At 31.9% G+C, this 21,619-nt stretch overlaps 1 protein-coding gene across 8 annotated transcripts in view; it reads left to right on the plus strand.

Annotated features, from left to right (window-relative positions):
• The window catches only part of LOC140746289 (calcium release-activated calcium channel protein 1), a 70,853-nt gene that overhangs the window by 39,356 nt on the left and 9,878 nt on the right, over nucleotides 1-21,619 (plus strand). For 2 of the 8 annotated variants that reach the window (XM_073078379.1, XM_073078384.1), the window contains exon 1: nucleotides 2,317-2,334. The exons of 2 other annotated variants lie outside the window; for them this stretch is intronic. In XM_073078379.1, coding sequence (XP_072934480.1) covers nucleotides 2,332-2,334 — 3 coding nt within the window. In that variant the 5' untranslated portion in view covers nucleotides 2,317-2,331. 4 more of the 8 variants (XM_073078376.1, XM_073078380.1, XM_073078378.1 and 1 more) reach the window with 2 other exon arrangements.

Below are 21,619 nucleotides of genomic sequence, written 5' to 3' on the forward strand. Positions count from 1 at the left end.
TCTATTTCTATTGAGCATTGTTAATTCACTCAAGGCAGTATAGCACTCACTTTTGATTATGTTGCTGGTTACTAAAATATTATGTAAAAACAACGTAACAGTACCTATTTAAGTAAAACACAAGCTTGGTATTTGTTTCCTGCTATAAGACAGTAGTGCCCTCTAGATAACACTTCAATCAATAATGATCACTGCATAATAATTCAATTAAGAATATTTTTATTTACCGTATTACAAGTACAATCATAATCTTATTAAGTTCTGAGATCAGACATAGTACTTATTTTCATTGCTTGTCAGTTCACAATAGTTAAAGTATTTAGTTTTTTAAGTCCTGACTATAAACAATAATGGCGCATACTAGGACCAACTTTATACTTACTTTGTGTAATTGTGTGAAGTGTAATTAGCAAGTCGCCTATAGTTCACCTAATTAGCACGTCTGAAGGCGTTATGTAAGTCCTAATTAAATATGCGGATATACCATAGCTCGTCATGTTAAAAAACACAAACCATATCAACATTATAATTAGTCTTAGAATAGTATAATAAGCGTTGTTATTTTATTTTGAAAGGCACAAACATACCTATTTGTTTTTTTATTTCTGATGGTTTCCTTTTAGAAGGACTTATAAGACCCATTTTATTTCGTAAGACATATCACGTTAAAGTTCGTTTCCCTACTAAAACTGTTTTATGACGTATACAGTCACGTGGCGCGGCCGTCACTCGGGCATGCAAAAAGTTGCGGGTTTCATCCTTGCTTTCATACTGCTTTAGATATTGTTCTAATTGTGAAACATGACTCCCGCCGTCAAATTAGTAATCGGTGTAGAAACCGTTATTGTTTATTTCTATATTATAAAACCCATGTAGTGAGGTTGAGATCTTCAGAGGAATTCAACGTTATTTTCCTTCCGTGTTTCCCAATAGACTCCTTAGCTAGATTCGAGTAGCACGGCACCTCATTATGATTAATAACCGTTTGTCATTTCGCCCTAAATACAATGTAGATAAGGTGATATGTAGCTAGTTAGCTACACATTTTTGTGGTGAGAACATTATGAAGAATAAGAATGAAAAGTTTTCTGGATTATCTCAGGACGAGTATTTTTAACGTAAATAACTGATATATAAAATTATGTATAGCCCGACCAACATACCTGTCTTTAAATAGATATGGCAAATACATAGAAGGTAACAGTAAAATGTATCTTAAAGGTGTTATTTGCGTTGCAAAGATAGACAGCGACAGAGAAATGAGAATAGATGAAGATAACAAACCTTAGATCAAAAAAGAAGAACATTATATAGAAGTAAAACTTGCATTTGTGCAAGTTACGAGTTATTTAAGAGTTCCTGAACGTGACGAATGTGATTTTTAAATGTGACGTCAATTTTGTTTGCACTTTGTTACGATGGCACTTTAATATTTTTTCCAAGAAATTCACATCATATAATAAATATATCTTAATGACTTTTCAAGTTTTTGCTATGTACTGTACTTTATACTTTGTACAGTGCAAATTATGCGACGTGTACGTAATATGTAGATAGGTACGTTTGCTGTTTGTTATTCTATTTAAAAGTCTGTTTCATTTTTATACCTTTCCTTGCGTTTTGGAATACAAATCAGATGAATTTTTACATATTGCCATCTAATTTAAAATTGAAATGGTAAAATCAATATACGAATATTTTTGATAAAACTTTAAAAGGTGGTTTGGCAAAGGGAGATCTCTCGCCGGGCCAGGTGATCGTGCCCGGGGAGCGGCCGTGCTCCAACAGTCTCAGTTCGGAGCTTGTATATATGCCAGATATATAGAAAACTTCGATAGCGTGATTCAGAATACTCGTGGCGCCATCTCTTGTCGAGTAGCGGGAGGTCGCCATAGTGGCGGTAGTACAACACTATTTATTAACTTATATAAACAAATTATAATTTCATTCATAATGAGTGTGTAATTAACTGATGGTAAGTGGTCAGTGCGGTCTATGGTCACGTGTAACCAACTCTTTATAGAATAGGGTCCATCAGATCCATCAGAAGCCTATCACTAATATTAATATTATAAAAAAAAGCTAATACATTGCCACCTAAGAATTCGACACTCTTCTTCACGCTAGAAATAAGTGTACCTACCTTCTGTTTCTACCATCTTTATTTTTTGTCTGAGACTACAACGAACAAATGTGTCATTATGTCTTCGTTTGGATAACAGCCAATCTCAGTGTGGTCAGGTGAACAATGCTCCCATAAATATTTATCCACACATATTTACATTGTACTAGACTATCTAAACTGTCGCTTGTTAAAATAAGCTTGCTAAAATGGTTAGTGCATTCTAGATAACTCTTAACGTCTATATAACCCGTGAGTTTCTAATGTTTAGTACTTTGAAACAAATGTAATATAGTAGTGTAAAACTTATTATGAAAGGAGTAGTGTTTTCTTTCAAAGATTACCCGCCGAAGAGAACTATAAAACATCATCGGTTTGTGTGTAAGGTCAGTAATACCTATATGCTTTAAAAATGAAGAATAATATTAGTAAGTATTTAGAATTTTTAATACACTTGTACTTAAGTAGTATTTTGCGCGATTGAAACGAAAAGCGACATGACAATTAAATGATATGACATGAGAATCAAAGTTTTAAATTTATCAAAAATGGCCAAAGCTGTATCTGTAACAATGTTACCGAAATTTATACTGTTTAATCCAAAATATTCCATTTAAAAAAATATACGCGTCGAATGATAACTTCTTTGGGAAGTTTTTTAAACATCAGTGGGCTAGTTAATATCGAAGTGTTCCATTATAAATTGATGGATATAAAAAAACACACTCTGAACTTTATTAATGTTTTTTAACTACTACGTCCTGTAATGATATCTACGCTAAATCCTATAAGTATTCTTAATGTAGGTCAAATATTTAACAAAATATACAAGTAGGTAGGTACAATTTAATGCAAATGGTCCTTCGATAGACGATAATGACTAGGGGTAAATTATGAGTTTTCGTGGAAGAAAATAGGTCACGTAATAATCTTAAAAACGATTTAAGTAGTGTCATTAAACTTATCGCAGCTGTTGTGGCGCTTTAAAAACCTCGACAGACATGTTGGCGCTACACTAAATGTCAACTGCTTTAACGAGCATTACCGTGTAGTTCCCAAATAAAATAAAAAGTTTAAAACAGATTAAAAACGTAAGTGCATATTTATTAACACTAAATATTATATGTACATCGTATTAAATAATAAAACTGAATAAATATAATTTTTGTGCGTCTTATTGTGCATGTGTGTTTCATAGTAATTATTATTATATATCCTGAGGCGTGTAAGCTTCGGTATTGCAATTATGTTCGAACAAATGGCGTGCTAATGTCTTAACCCGGGATAATCTTAGAAACAGGTGAATCGATTTCTACAGGCGTATACCTAACTAAGAATAGATGTATTCACTGCGGAATTGAATAGGCTACTCTATCTCTTATTCTATTTGTATGGTAACAGATGACTCGATGTTAGTTGGCTTAGAAGTAGCACAAAAGTTAAAAGTATATAAATCTTTGGTGAACTGCGAGAAGAATCGCAATAAAATAAGAATGTGATGAGGTCGTTGCCATACAAAGAATTCGTAACATGTGTCGCGTTGCCAGACTTAATTAAACTGTGATTAGCTATAGCTTCTATTATGTTGTAAATTGGGATTTAATACTCGTACTGGAATGCTTTTAGGTAAACAGTATAATGAGTCTTTAGTATCTATCTAAATATATATAAATCAAAGGTGACTGACTGACATAGTGATCTATCAACGCACATCCCAAACCACTGGACGGATCGGGCTGAAATTGCATGCAGGTAGATGTTATGACGTAGGCATCCGCTAAGAAAGGATTTTGATCAATTCTACCCCCAAATAGGGGATGAAAATATTACTTCGTAACGCGAGCGAAGCCGCGGGCAAATGCTCGTTATTATAATAAACCTAAATACTAATATCTAATAATTACTACAATATAGTAGAGCGTACTTTTGGTCGTAATGACATTTTATATGAACATTTTTACATACATTTTTGTATACAATTTAACGAAATTTGACAATTTTCGCCTACCTAAATTGTCAAATTTTAAACCGAGGTACGCAATAATTTAGTAAGACTGATTTTTACTGACAGGCTTAATAAAAAAAGGAAGACATAAACCTCGTTTAAATAATTAGAAGGCGTGTTCAGAATTAGAGATTATTTAGATGGAACCAAGGATATAATATCAAAATGGATGGAACTAAATGGAATCACTATGGTGACATGAAGTTATGTAAGTATTTGTTTTGAAGCGACGCCTTTTTCATCTTGTTCCGAACTTTAGTTATTGTTTTATATGATCACCTTTTTGATAAGATCGCAACTAATTAATTCTTCATTAAATTTAATTTGTACTTAAGTAGATATATTATTTTTGATGAACATTAATTTTAATAAAGATTTTATTAATCACTAGCTGACCCGGCAAACTTTGTACCGCCTCAAAATTTATTTATCAAATGTATTTCTTATAAAACATAGCCTATGTTACTCGTGGATAATGTAGCTTTCAGTGGTGAAACAATTTTTAAAATCGGGCCAGTAGATTTTGAGCCTATTCATTACTATCAAACAAACAAACAAAGTTTTCCTCTTTATAATATTAGTATAGAATTATAGATTATTTCAGAGGCGCGAGTTTATAAATCATTTTTAAAGATTTAATGAATGGCATTATGTAGTGGTGACGTAATTTTTCCACAATCTGTCAATCATTTGTATTAGTCGTCATGTCCAGTGTCTACTTAACTGATTTTGTCAATCTTGAGCATCACCAATGAGCATACACCTGGCAGCACAGCACAATATATCTGTGTAATTAGTTAATGTAATAAGTAATTAGGCGACCGTAGATTAATTGACAGCAAAAATAATTATACTCGTAGTAAATATATTTAAATTAATTCATAAGTCTGTAGAAAATATGACGAGGGGAATCATAATATTTAAGTGACTACTTTAAACGCTCCAAAATTAAATTAATGATAATAATTTGATAGATGTTTATATATAATTGGTTCATTTATTTTCAAGACTTGTTACAATAATATATACAGCAAAAACATTATAACAATTGAAATAATAAAAAAAGAGAATCAAATAATAGAACCATATTTTAATAATATGTAATATTATAATTAGTTTGACAAATACAAATTTTGTGTATATCGAAAAAAAATGTTTTAAATGTTTTTTTTATGTTTCATTGTCACGGCTAAAAAGCTACTTACTCTAGAATTACATCGTACTTTATTTAAATGTTTGAGTCTTCGATCAACAGTCCGAGTGTAAGCTAAATGCGTAGATTTCGAGTTTAAGAATATTATGAAAAACGCGATTTCATATAACTTTCTACGCAGATTTTTTCTTAAACGCTAATCAATAAACATACCTTAATTAAACTATATTTATAACAATTATTAATTAATTTATATTAGGTACACGTATGACATCGGGGCATCAATGATTATTATTTAGAACCCCGACTTCTAGAGTTCAATGCCAAATTCCATAGTAACTGCTATTGTTTCAAAGTTAAAAATGCATTCTCAATCTGTTAAAGATTAAGAGTAAAGAGAATCTAGGTCAAAACAAGCTCATTAACACGAAATTGTTTCCATTGAACAACGCTATCTCTTGTCCATAGTTGTTTAAACATTAACATAGGCATTTACCATAATATCATCTAATTTTACTAGCAAATATACAAAGGGTTGACACATCTAATAGATGGTTTATTTTTGGACTTCAATTATAGAAACCTGCGTTAAATAAGGTTTTTTCTGCCTTATAACCGCAGTGTTAAGCGCTGCTGGGTTGTGGTTTGAAGGGTGTGGTTAGGGATATATACTTTTCCAAGGCGTTCCAGCTTAGTCCTCAGGGGTAGGGGCGCATCTGTGGCCGACCTCAGGTAGGAATATCTAATCCTATCTGGGGTTGATTAAAGATGGAAAAGGGCGGCAGTAGACACTTAGCATCAGATGGACTGCATGCTCGTCTGCTACTCCTATATTTAAAATAAATAATAGTTAAAAAAAAACTAAAAAATACGCTTTTATAAAAAATTCGACCAAAAAATGAAAAATAAATAATAGTTTAAAAAAACTAAAAAAATACACTTTTTATACCACGCTTTTTTTACAATAAAAAATATTTTTATCTTATTTACACTATTCTTAATTCAAATTTAAAAAAAAATATTTTCTATTTTTTAGTTGGATTTTCTATAAAAAGTGTATTTTTTAGTTTTTTTAAACTATTATTTATTTTTCATTTTTTGGTCGAATTTTTTATAAAAGCGTATTTTTTAGTTTTTTTTTAACTATTATTTATTTTTCATTTTTTAGTGATTATTTTAGCGATTATTTTAACGATTATTACGTAGCGTATTATCAAGTTTATCTTTCGAATCACCATCAGCACCTTTGCTTAGCAGTGCAAAAATGAATATTGGGTCATTGTTTAACACAGCTGTATGAAGTGGTGTTTTACATTGGTGTTTATTTTTATTGTTAACGTGAAAATCCCAGAGGAGTTGTTGAATGACATCCGAATTGCCAATGCTAACTGCTTTCTTTCATAATTTATACCATATCCCAGGTCCTCTATCTTGGATAAAAGTAATCACGGAAAAACGATGATAGAGCATCTTTTAAAAACAGGCGCTGATGGCAATACTCAAGAGAAAAACGGTCAACTGCTTTACATCTAGCCATTTCAAAAGGACGTCGTCCAATCATCGATTTAATATTACAGCATGATGATGTTAATATCAAAAATAATTATAGAATTTCTTCTCTTTGTGTTGCTGCTGCCTGCAGAGATTTTAAAACTGTTAGTAGTTTAATTAATTTTACAGCTCGAGTTAATAATATAAGTTGTGACTATGACGATGAGCTGAAATCATATATGCCTTTACATTTGGCAGCAAGAAATGGGAACAATGAAATAGTGGAAATCTTGTTAAAGGAAGGTGCAGATGTTGAAGTGCTGAATGAATAAGGATGATGAGACACCGCTTCATGATGCTATTAACAACGGACGCGTCGAAGTTGAGGTCACGTCAGGTCAGGTCAGGTCAGGTCAGGTCAGGTCAGGTCAGGTCAGGTCAGGTCAGGTCAGGTCAGGTCAGGTTAGGTTAGGTTAGCGGCGCGCCTGGTAGATTCCTTTATTGGTCTTAACGCAGACCTTCCGTGTCTCAGGAAAACAAAAATCGCTGATCCTGATTATCCTAGTAAGGATAACGGGTCAGAATGTTTAAAATATTGAATTGTCATCGGTCCTTAATAAGTATGCCAAATTTCAAGTTAATCCGACGTTTTGAAGGGGGTTAAAATCATGTTCAAAGATTCCGTTACATACTAACATACATACGTCTGAAGCTAATAAAAGCGTATTAAAAAGTATATTATAAAAGGTAATTCTATCTACTTATTATGTAATGATATTTATTTGTCACAAGCTGAGCTTGCGACTTGGTTCGCGTGGATTTAGAATAAGGTAATTATACCTACTTAGTATGTAATGATACTTATTTCTTACGAGCTTCAATCAATTAAAAACGCCATCTATCAAGCTCATGGAGCACCCCGGTAAACTGAAGTAGGTTCTTAATTTCTTATACTCCGCTCCACATACAATTGATAAAACCCAAGCTTACTTTCTTATTATATGTAGCAGATTTGGATAAAACTTACAGACAGTACGTACAACGATCTGAAAAACTATGATCGACCCAAGTTTGTATTCAGAGCGGACTAAAAGTTCTTCGCGGACTCTACCTACTAATAAAAACCTTACTAGTAATTATTCGTAAATACAATATGTCTATTCTAAAATGCATAGTAATGTGTACTGAAATAATGCGTCTTTGATTTTATTTGCAAACATGAGAAGTTTCAATTCAACAAAGTCTTGAGCGTCTACGTACGCACCTGTCGATTGGCCTTTAATAGACATATAGGTATGAGATGCCCAGGGGCTATATTGGACTGTAAGTGCGACAGATACTTCAATTATGTACCCTTCCCGACCACTATTATCTATGTGATCAAGGTGAAATTGCGAATTGTTCGAATAATTGATACTAATGATTTGCTGCTACAAGCTGAATTCACGATTGAAAAACCGAACCGAAGGGAATACGTCTGACACGCAGTTGGTGCCAGGTTCGATCCCCGGTTAGACAATGATGAATTTAGATTTAATTTTGGATCGGGACAGGATGTTTGTGATTTGTGTGTATCCATGGCACCCCCGACACAGGAAAATTCCGTGTGTATGTCAATTACCTAACTGCTTTAATTGTTTTTAGTAAATTATTAATAGTTCATTTTCTTGACTTATAGCATTTAGACACTAGGCACTATGATATTTTTATTATATTCTTAACTTATAACACTGCTCACTACGCGGGACAAATCGGAAGTTTCTAATGAAGGCCTACTTAGCTTTACTTCCTGTATCAACCCTATCGAATGTAAAGGTTAACGCAAACCAGATATTTATAACCAGCTCACAACTTCAGTATCTCGCGCCAATTCCTACGAATCACTCGGTAAATAAAAAATATCAGTGTTGAAATAATGTACTATTATTTTGTCTTAGCTACAAAATATTTAAATTAAATAAGCCCTGGATGTGAAAGTGAATGTACCTACTAGTGATGTTGACAATCTTAAGATTTTTGCCATTGATACAGTTTAAATTTTAAAAGTTCATTTTATATCCTGCTTGTTTTATATTTTGTGTTTTAGAAACGAGTAAAGGTAAGCCAAAGAGAACATTAAACGTATAATATTTATAATGTTATATTTAACTCCGTAGATTAGTAAAGAGCAGAAGAAGAGAGAGTAGTAGCAATTTTGAGAATTGAAATAGTTGCATAAAAATGTTTTGCCACGGCTCCGTGCTATAATGTCCCTAAAATATTTGAAATAATTATTTATTTTGATATTAATTGATTTGATATTTGAAATCATATTGTTATATACTTAATAGATGTACCTAAGTAACTTTTGCTCTTTGTTCGCTCGTGTTTACAATATTTTGTATACATATAATGAATATATCCTACATTAAGATATAATACTTATTATAGATATATCGACTATATATTATATAATACCTGCTCACTTGTATCCTTACACAAAATTTCCAGAATATTTTTATTGATTCATATTCTAAATTAAAAATCAAAATATGCATCAAATTACTTTCAATGAGTTTTCAGTTCATCATACTACGATAATACCTAATACCACATAGGTACCTAATATAGATTTCATAAAATAAACTGAAATAAATTCAAATTGATTGAATAAGTATCGCAGGCTCTGTGTTTCTCGTTCTAAGTAAATAAGTAGGTACATACCCTACTCACATAAAATATTTATACAAAATAAGGAATAAAATAATATTGCACGCAATTATAATAAGTACTAGTTATTCATCATTTATCTCACCGTATCTCATGGCTTTATCTTCCATAATAATAATAAGAAATCGTGTTGTTTGTCTACAGTAAATTAAACTTATATAAGCAAAAGGAAAACTTTGAATTGAACGTACTTCAAATAAATATTATGTACCTATTACCTATGTACATTTTGAAGTTTCAGAGAAATAACATTGATATTTAAGTAGCATATAGGTATTATGTAAGTAAATAAGTCCTAATAATAACCGCGTACGTGTTATTCTAATAAAATGTACCTAAAAATCGATATAGGTTTTTCTATGAAATATTTCAACATATTTTATTTATATGCTATTTTCAAAATAGTATTTTGATAGTTTTTAATTTTTATTATTTTTGCTGGCAAAATATTAATAATAATTGTGTGTAAAATTGTAGTGGAATTATATAGCTGGTGCTGTTAGCACCATGGGTTTTTACAATAAATAATGTACACTGTTGTTTATTCAAGTCATTTATCTATTTTGTAAGTTTTACTGCGTGGCTTCGTGTTTCTATATATTTTCTAGGAACGATGCAAATAATCTTCGCCAGAAGAAGCATGTTACTTCCAGTAAAAACTTATGTCGCCCCTTACAAAATATGTATAAGCAGACATTTCCTTAATTTGTAAAACTACTGTTTGTATAATTAAACAAATTGGGTACTTGACAGTTATAACAATAAAATATGAAATATGTTGGATATGATAGCTTATAAGTAAACATAAATTATGCAGTATTTCGTTTATTTTTTAATATGTTCTAAGTATTTTAATTTTTAAAAAGAAATTTTCGATTTTTTATCTGTGGATTTTAAATCCCAAAACGGCGACAGTGCTGCCTCAAATGTCATGTGACGTCACTACATCGAAACCTGTCGATCACATCGAAACCTGAAGTATGTGTAACGTCGAAGTTTATTTCTATATTTTCAATGTGTTGACGTCACGCTACGAAATGACACTTGACCGCCTGTTTTGGCGTAACGTTCCGTTTACCGTAATAAAAATATGTTTTTTATTAATAAATAGCCCTTTTTCGAAAAAATGATCAATGAAAGGCATATATAATACGTATATGAATTCATTAAAACAGTTTCCCAAAAAGTGTCAAGTAGCCAATTGTTTCAAAAATAACCAACTTGACTCATTAAAAATATTAAACAGAAACAAAAAACAAGTACCTAAGCATAATATTAATATTCATGTATTATAATACAATTTAATATCATAAAGTACCATGAGCGGGAAGGAATATTTTAGTGGATTTCTTTCAGTAGAATAGTTGTTTGACTATAATAAAATAGAAATGTGTTGATTTAGCCTATTTATACAATGATAATAATCAATTAGATCATGAAATCTAACAGTGCTCAGCAGTGGCGGATTTACCAGCAGGCTGAGTAGGCTTCAGCCTAGGGCGGCATATTGTTTGGGGCAGCAAATTTGGGGACCCAATTATGAACTGGCATGACGAGCAAAAAAAAAACGGGAACCGTGTCACGAGCCGGCGTGACGAGCAAAAAAAAAAAAGAGCGGGCGTGAGGAGCAAAAAAAAAAACGGGAACCGTGTCAACAACAATAGTAAAAGCAGGGGCGGCAAAAACTGTACAGTCTACACCTTATTTTTTTTTAAATCCGCCACTGGTGTTCAGTGTTCCGTATGATAAGAGTATTTCTAAAGTACTAAAGATTGTGTACCCACATCAAACTAATTAAAAAAATAACTTATACCGTCTAGACAACAGTGCTGCGTCATAAGCATTTTTAAACGAGTGTGTAATGTATTTATCGAAAACATCTTACAGTTTTATTACGAGAGTGAAGTTTATCAGTGAACTGCAAATAATTTAAATAACTGTAAGTACAATGTTATCTATCACTTCGCGTAAATATGACTTCATGTAAGCGTCATTATTTTGCGTCAGCCTGCTCGTTTTAATGAAATGACTGGTCACGATGGTGTGTGCTCACGATAAAGATTTACTATAAAAGGTACGCGATGTTCAACAAACAATCTTTACTTAAAAATCCCCTGTATATGACGAGAAAAGAGTTTACGATATACGATAGAGGAACAGATTTTCACTCATCATTTGTGATGAAAACTCTCGACCAAGTACGTATACTTCAACATAAGTCAACATAAATTAACAAAATCCTACTTAATTCAAAATAGGTTCATCCGTTTAGGAGCTAAAATGCCACAGCAGACTCGCTTTTTTTGCGTCGCGGGAACAATAAAAATAGTATTTCTGTAGATCTGGAGTCATGAACACATTAATTTCCTTTTTATCAGGTCCCCAAGATGAAAAGTTTATGTAAGTGTAGCCCATAGTCCACCATATTAGCTATATGTCGTATAACCTGTAACAAAGGAGGATGTTAGAACATACCAAGTTGATTGTATGCTTTACCTACAATCTTATAAAAAAAATCATAAACACAGGGAAGGATAAAAAAAAGTCGACAAATATTGCGTTTGGGTTTCGGGACTTAGAAATGTACGCGGAAAACCCTTTTATCTTTTCCCTCTATTATTGTCGGTGGTCCGTGCTATAAAGGCTAATGGTATTCTGTGCACGCTCGCGTAAAAGCCTCCGTACGTGCATACGTCGTAAGTGGGTAATGTAACCTTTTGTAACTTTTAAGAACCAGCATGTTTGAAAATACATATGTCTGTGTTTGGAAGATACATATTTCTGTTATTAAGCGAACATTTTTATATCTATAGTACTTAAATAGGTAAAGAAAAAAGTTCAGTACATTTAAGTATTTATTTTTTTGGTAGATATTGACGACTAGCCACTAATTAATATTTCCAGAAGCATTATTCTGCATCGCGCTAGAAAGTATGCTGAAAGTATATACATAGGTATTGATATCAGTTTCCCATTATCCTTATTAGATTAATTAATTCCCCAATTTATGAGTTTGTCACAGACTTAAAAATTAAGAAATAAATAATACTTAGTCTAAAAAACTACGCTTTTATTGCTAATCGAACTAAAAACTACAAAATATTTTTTAATGACAAAGAGTTTAATATTACAGTAGTTGAAGATTGAACAATCATAATGAATCGCCTCAAAATAAAATTATAATAAAATTTAAGTTATTAAAATAATAATTCAATTCAGAGTAAAAAGCGTGGGGTGCATTTTACTGCGGTACATAACTATTCTCTCATAGATAATTGCCAATAGAATGATTGTAACATTTAAAATAGCAAGCACAGAAATAAGTGCGGCTAATATGCCTCCGAAGACAAACCACAGAGGGTTTTACCACCGCATTTCCTATGGCGAATAAAGTATAATTAATAATTATTGTGAATTATATTATAAAACAATTTGAGCGATGTATCAACATTTACATTAAACTTGCTAATTAATGGAAGATTCTTATAAGTTACATTGTTATCTCTGCGTTAACATAGTGTGTTATTATATTAGTGTGAATTTTGCGAAAATGAGTACTTACATAATGGTAGTATTTTCTTGAATCATTGTATTGGTAAATAAAGTAACTTTTCCAAAAACTTAGTTGAAAATAAAAACGGTTAAGAGGGAGTTTTTTTTCCACTGCCTTCAAGAAGCGGATTTTTAAGATGTAACCTGTTTTGAAGGAAGATTGTATTTTTAAGTCACATATTTTACTTTTGTTATTTTTTAGCCCACGCACAATGAAGGATTCCGTATTATGAATCATTTTCATTAAATATTATTCATTTTCGGCATTATCGGCAGCAAACATAAATTTGTTTTTAATAAATTTCAGTTATAAGTTGTACGTTTATATAATATCAGGTAGACTAGTGGTGGTGGGTAATTTCGTAACTCAGGGCTGTGCGCTCATCAAATTCAGGGAAACACGCAAGTCCAATTATAACCCATCTCAATACTTTAAGGGGTCGAAATTTCTGTAACTTGAAACCATGGAGTCGGTGTTTCTTTTTACATTTTATTACATCAAATTTCTCAGGAGTAAGACTGCGTACCTATTTGAACTCTTTAAAAACATTTTAGTACGTCTTAAATGTACCTATAGGTTTTATCAACAGTTCCTTAAACTTTGAAACTGAAATGTTTCCTTATCCTAAACTGTACCATACATACCTACCCATACATGTAGGTACATACCTACAAAGCTAAAAATAAAACGCAGTCGTATCATAAATCGAATTGTTCTAATAAGTCCAGAGTACCTATAACTAATTTTAATTTGCGTAACTAATCGATCTACATTTAATGGATTGTTAGTTTGTTTGTTTACAAATAAAACAAATTCTTTAGCCTAATTGCTAAATTGGACTTTAATTTGTCAAAGATTATAAATTGTTTATACAAAAGGTCCACGAAGTAAAGTGCAAAATAAAAAATGGCGACTAGTGTAATAAAAAAAATCCCATTTTCCATCCTTAAATAAGATATTTTTTATGAAATTTAATTTTAATCACCCCCAGAAGCCCCCTTTCAAGCAGTAAACGACACTTCGAAATTTGCTTGAGTGACCTCCTTTTTTGAACTCTGTTAAAATAGCTTGTAGGTACAATGCGAGAAATGGGCACAGTACCTACAAATATTTATAATCCTTATACTGTGAAATGGGCTAAAACCTTCGTCTAATCAAAATTTTTTAAATAAATTCGTTATTGATTACTTACTTATGTTGCCGTCATATAAAGATACTCAATGGTTGTAATAAATTATTAAAGTTCAACATATTATTATCTTTGAATAACCATTAATAAGCGAAACTATGGATTGTGATAAATCAATTTTATGCCAACGATAAGGCACAATAGGTTGTATTATAACATTTGTAACTTTATAAGTCAATCATTCATCATTGCGATCCGGATAAACACAGGTTTGTGGAAAATATCGTGATGTTTCTTAGTGCATATTTATAAATTGTAGTGCTTAGAATAAAAATTGTGACTCTAACTGTCGATGCCGTAAGTTGAATATGGGGGATAACCCGAAGATCAGCTACTTCCTTGTCTGGTGATTTTTCTAAACCAGTTACCAAATTTTACGCGATAGTTGTGACGAAAACTACGTAAAAGGTAGTTAGAGAATAACCGAATTATATGCAATGTTAATAAGTGCCGACATCCATCTATATCATTCGCAGGCCGAGGTAAGACTTGTGGTAAAACAAATGCCAATATTATTTAGTCAAGACTAGTTTATACTGACTAAGCCGGCACGTACTAGATTTTATTACACAACATGTTTTATTTATTCTGTTAACTATTTTCCCTTATGTATCAAAATTCCATAGCTCCTCCTACCCGTGAAAGTTCAAAATATTCCTCCCATCTGATGATGGCTATAATTTGAATATTTAAAATTAAAAGATGTTTTTGAATTTTTGAAAGAACCTTTGTCAAATAATTATAAACTTATTTTAAACTTCTTCAGTTATATTTATGTTTACCTATGAGTGACGAAAACTATTATAAACTCATGATTTAATTCAAAATATAAAATCTTAACTTATTAAGTGAAGTAGGTAACTACTTAGGTTCAGTAATTAGTATTTAAATTAGTATTATTAATAATTTTCATTTATTTTAATGAGCATAAGATTCCATATAGTTTCACTAAAAACGAAGATGTGTTTATGATTTAATGACGATATCAAGCCAAAATTTTACATTTTAATTAATCTTATCTAGAAAGATACGTAAATACCTAAAACTTAGTTTTCCAATTTTAAATTAGACGTGTCAGGACATTTAATTAGCAACAAGGGTTCCTTGCCTTTGTTGGCCATTGATGTCTACTTCCTTTTCATCATAATGTTTATCACGTGCAGATAGTACAAATGGAAATATTGCTTGCGTATTCTGCTACCAGATGTAATCCATCACTTGGAAAGCACACGATTTACTTGCTGTAAATTACGTGCGGTGGTTTGCGAGTGCCGTATATACGTTGGCTCCATTGTAGATGCGTCAGTGCTTGATATCCGTCGAAAGCGGGAGCTTGTCTATGGTCCGCAATGTTAGGTCGACACATTTCGCGGGAAACTTTGATTTTCGTACGTTCGATTTTGTTTTTAAATTTCGCCCGAAGTGGCCTGTGTTGTGATCGTACCCAATTTGGGTGACGGTGAAAATTCAGTGAAGTTTTATATTTCGTGCATGTGTATAGCGGATTAAAATGACAAAGGTAAATTCCACAATTTAGTCGTTTAATTTGAAATACTTAAACGGAAGTACCAATGACTATAGACAATTTTATTATTTTAGATTTGAAAATATTATTTGTTTTGCATTTTTAAAGGTTGTTATATCAGGATGACGTACTGATTATTTCATCTACTATTCAATCTTCTTCACAACACGCACATTTTTTCGAAATTTAAAACTAAGGCACTTTCATATTTTAAACCGTTTAAAATGATGTCAAAATATTTACTTAATTACATCACCTCAGTATAACAATAATTTCAAAAGGAGCAAAATAATAGGTACCTACGCGCGCAAAAATAAAAATATTTAATATGCGTCAAACTAACCGTGAAATGACTGACTGTCATTTGGATAAGTGCTACCGGCTTCAGGGATTAACAAATTAAATTGACATTGCACAGTTTATGACTGAGAGATTTTTTGATATATTATAACCATAGATTAGTAAAGATACTTCGACGCCTTAAAATTGAATGAAGCCACAAACGGCTTATTAGTAAGTTCTTTTTTTGAATTCTTGACAAATAAAAACATTTTTAGAGAAAATTTACTAATACTGCGTAATTTACATAATTAATAAATAATTATTTTAAATATTTTAGGGACATTTTAGCACGGACACGTGGCAAAAATTTTTTACGCAACTATTTCAATTTTCAAAACTGGGTACATTTTCTTGTTAGGAGTGAGTAATCTTTACTAATCTATGATTATAACTAGCAAATGAAATTGAAATTTATTTATTGCAATAATGTAGTACACAAAGATAGTTACAGCAAGAGAAGTTCGTACATTCTACCATTACAATGGTGCGCAATCATGTCAAATGTTTGTACTCGTCTCTCCAGCCCATGTGTTAGATGACCATTGCCACCCAAGGAGATCCGAAACGACAGGATTCGTAAAGAGATCGACCATAAATGAGTTTCGACACTTTCACCACCATATAAATATGAATCTCTGGTGTCTGTCTAAGTATTTACTGTACGATGTGATGACGCTTTTGTCCAAAAATTCAATTTACAATTGTATTTATTAAGTTGGCGCAGTGGTTTATATCTAACCATAACTATAACTCTCCCCAATTTCTTTTTAGTTTTCCAAAATACACTGTACCTATTACCTTTTTGTCTTCATACTTTATTTATAGACGAGCTTTTACCCGCGGCTTCGCTCTCATTACGAAGTAATATATTCATCCCCTATTTTATCCCCTTGGGGATAGAATTGATCAAAATCCGTTCATAGCGGATGCCTACGTCATAACATCTACCTGCATGCCAAATTTCAGCCCGATCCGTCCAGTGGTTTGGGCTGTGCGTTGATAGATCACTACGTCAGTCAGTCACCTTTGAGTTATATATATTTAGATGTGTCATATCATAATATGTTAATAATTATTACTTAAGCTTTTCAACATATGTCTTTTGATCGACCTTTAATAACAGTTTACGCTTATTAACGTAAGGTTTACCTTAAAATAAATAATTACCATTACAATCTAAGAAGTTTCCCTAGATTTTCCTTCGATATAAATCACAATATTGTGGTTATTTTACTACCTTTATGCTTTGCCTACAGTAAAATAATCTGGATGTCATTCAAAACCTAGTTACAGAAGGAAAACCGCATAGAATACAAAATACACCTATCTATAAGAGTATAAAAAGATGAAACATTTGTATGATTAAAAATAGCAAATGGGCATGCAGTCCACCTTATGGAAAAATGTGCCATCGATTCCAAGATAAGATTACTTTTTTTAGGCAAACGGTACGCAAAAAATGAAATACTTAATTAAACTTTATACCTTCTTAACGTGATTTTACGCATACGGCCGGTGTCCCAAAGAACAAGTAGGCCTTAGTAGGCACAAAATAAAAGTACGCAGTAAAGTCCTGTTTTAGGCTTTTTTGTTAGCTAATTCCTAATAGTGGTAGTAATTCGAAAAGTTGAAGGTGGTAGAACCCTTTGTGGTTTGACTCCGGCCGCACCACCGTCACACCTATTTCTACCTAAAAACAGTAGTGTTAGGCGCTGCTGTGTTCTGGTTTAAAGGGTGTGGTAGGGAGACAGATTTTTCGAGGCGTTCCAGCTTAGTCCTCAGGGGTAGCGGCGCATCTGTAGCCAACCTCAGGTGGGAATATCTAATCCTATCTGGGGTTGATTACAGATTTCCATGGGCGGCAGAAGCACTTACCATTAGGTGGACTGCATGCTCGTCTGCTATTCTTATATTATAAAAAAATCCCGATACGACTACACGCCACTAAAATCAAATTTAATATTCCATATATTTTCGAATTTGTACGCAATATTGTCTAAAGTTAAATAAAAATGTTCAGTTGTGAAAGATCATACATACCACCGTACCAACAAACGTAATAAATAAATATTGCATTGATTGACCTTTTTCATAAGGTCAGATTTATTTCAAAAACTACAGTTTGAAAATATAGAAAGCTGTGATGATTTTGCGTTATAAAGACTTGAAATAATTACCTTCATTGTGTTAAGTTTTGCATAGATAATTCAATAACTTTGTAAAATAAATGTTGTAGATAAGGTTTCCTTTTCACAATTTTCCTGTAAGCATTACCCCAGGAAAATGTTTGAGGAAAATACATTTAGTAATGGTCTATTTCTATTGTAATTGATATACGTTCTAGGTCTATTTTAAGTGGTTATCATGAAATCATGAAAAAACTTTCAGTGAGTTTATGTAATTAGAACAGTCACCATAAAGAAGATAAAATTTAGTTGACTGCGGAAAATTTTAATAATTTATTTGGTGTCTTTTAACAAAATAACCATTACGATAAAGTATAAGTAGTTAGAAATATTTTGCGAAGACTGAGACTGAATGAGTGTCGATATGGAATGAAAAATATTACGTTACCTGAAAAAACTATTTCTGTTTGATATCTGAATGGGTTAATCGGGGATAAATAAAGCTAAAGATTTAAGAAGGATATTCTGACATAAACGGTTATTATAAGTAACCATCAAGTTTTAGTCACGACAACTTATTACGACATTGAAATTGCTGGACAGGGAAGAATAACTTTTGATGTTTTCGTTCACAAATGTTCATATTTTACTCAAATTTTCCATAACTAATCTGGACTTCAATCAGTATGGGGAAATCAACAATAGTGTATTAATCGCACTCACATACCAATTTACGAGTACGTATGAAACACACGTGGACGTACGATGCCATAACGTATGATTTATCACAGGCCGTCAATTATTACGTAAACCGTACTGAACGACAACTGTCATTTGTTAATTAAAAGTTACATTGTTTTGTGGTAATCGCTGTGAAAAATAATTACAGTATTTTTACAATAAATTTAGTCAAGACAAAATAAATAAAAATGATGTATTTTTGCTGCATTCAGTTCTTTACAGCAAATGACTATCTTTTGGCCATCTGTCATATTCCGGAATTAAAAGTATAGATTTATAGATATTAAATTAAAAGTATAGGTAAATTAAAAGTTATGGTATTTAGAGAGATATAAAATTGCAAATGGATTCGGCGGATACACACATTATTTTTTTCGGATATTTTCGGATTTCTTCTAGGCGGACTTGGTCCGACTTAACTTGAAATGGGTATATTTTGTTCTCGAAGCATTTCCAGACGGATACTAAGTCACATATGAATCTGAAATCTAAATTGATTTAATTTACCTATGTTGGTATGGAAAAAAACATCTCATGTCTTATAAATAGATACTAATATGTAGGTATATGGTCTAGTAGTGAAGATAATTTATATAAATTTTAACAAAATATAACAACAAAAAAGTAAACGTTCTACGAGAATTTTGTTAAAGTAATGCCATATTAAAAAATACATAAATAATTTACGATTAGTCATTTAATGTTTTATAGAAGTGTAAGTCAATTAGATACTAATAAAATATTATATTCATAAAAATATTTATACTTAATAGTTTTTTTACAACGTTATAAAAATAATTAAAGCGTATCTTTAATTCGTTATTTAAATTCGTACTTTGTTCCATCACTATTAGTGGTTTTAAAGATGGTAGAACTCTTTGTGGTTCGACTCCGGCGGCACCATCATTACATCTATTTCTGTCTAATAACAGCAGTGTTTTAAGCGCTGCTGTGTTCTGGTTTGAAGGGTGTGGGTAAGGGAGACATTCTTTTACGAGGCGTTCCAACTCAGTCTTCAGGGGTAGCGGCGCATCTGTGGTCGACCTCAGGTAGGAATATCTAATCCTATCTGGGGTTCCTTACAGTGTGTACACTTACCATCGGGTGGACTACATGCTCGTCTGCTACTCCTATATTATAAAAAAAAACAATTAGCGGCTTAGTAATTAAAATCGGTGGTCGCCAGCATTGTTCAGTCAATGATACCGCTAAGTCAAGGTTGTGCTGCTTCCATAATTTTAACCATTATTTATTATGTCTGTGTCAATTGTTTCATAATACCACAAAGTACTTGTGTATGTTATATAGGTATTTTTGTGTCCCTGTTATAAAAGCAAGAAGTCATAAAATAGCTACTTCATATTCAAAATACTACCTCTTAAAGTATCGTTATACTTCTAAACTAATGCTTTAAAAGTTATTAAGTAACACTAGGTACTGAAATAAAAATAACGTACGTTACAAAAATAATACGTAAAAATAATTTTAAAGAACAATTTAGGTTCATGCGACAAAAATAGCGTTGCTAATTGCTAAAAGTTTGGAAGGAAACAACACTTATCAAATTAAAACAATCGTCAATATGCTGCCAAAGCGACCACGCTAACAGCCGGTAGCAATCAGCCAAATGACAGTGTACCACGCGTGCCCATAGCGCATGTCCGCGCAGTGCGTTTATGTTCTAATTTGAAGAAAGTATTTAATCTTGCAGCTGAAGTGCGTATAGATTATAAATATACTGGAAGTGTCTTTTAAAATTTTAAAAACGTTACCCGATATTTACAGCGACTTTATTGTGACGGCTATTTACCTAGCAAAATTTTGGATTGGAGTAAGTATATTACTTATTAAAATAAATTCCCGTGTCGTAAAAGTACGATTTTTACGATGAATGTAGAGTGTAAAAGAAAGTAACTTGTGTGGTACATCTATCGCTTTTCCTATATATGTATGTTTATCGCTATCTATTGTATATTAGTTTTTGTATGCCCATGACACCCACAATACAGGGACCCTTGTGTGGGGTTAAGAGTATAGAAAGTCACAAAATGCATGTAAATATGTATTTCGTGTAAAACAATACCACAACTAACAATCATATATTGTTATATCAATGACAACAACTTTTAAAATTACATAGTTTCTCCCTACGTCAGTAGGATAATATATCTATGGTTTCTTCGAATACAATATGTCTTTTTTATTTTTATGGTAGGGTAGGCAGAAATTCTTTATGGGATTCCTATTTATGTGTTTACCTTTTGAACTTTAGTCCTATGTGTAATTTTACATGACGTGAGATTTACTCTATCATTATAAACTATACATGATAATTATGTTGTCATTCTCACGCTTTACCCAAGCGACGATTTAATACGTACTTAGTCACTCCGGGTATATTTGCGAATTTGAATTTTAAAATATAGACATTCGTATTTTAACAATAAAAAACACTAACGACATAATAGCCTAATTGAAATTATTTTTTATTAAGCAGACTAGATTGTAATGTTCTTTTTTGTTAAAAATAATTATGTGTTTTAGGCCAATCTGGGGATTTGATTAGGGTAATTCTTAGATAATTAAACCATATCTAAGGGGTAATTCGTTTTAACCTGTGGTTTTAACGGTGTATTTAGGTATAATAAAGAATTACAATTACA

Source organism: Epargyreus clarus, unplaced genomic scaffold (assembly GCF_041222505.1).
Source record: "Epargyreus clarus isolate Ecla_fem2 unplaced genomic scaffold, WU_Ecla_fem_2.2 ptg000012l, whole genome shotgun sequence".
In the NCBI taxonomy this organism is placed as follows: domain Eukaryota; kingdom Metazoa; phylum Arthropoda; class Insecta; order Lepidoptera; family Hesperiidae; genus Epargyreus; species Epargyreus clarus.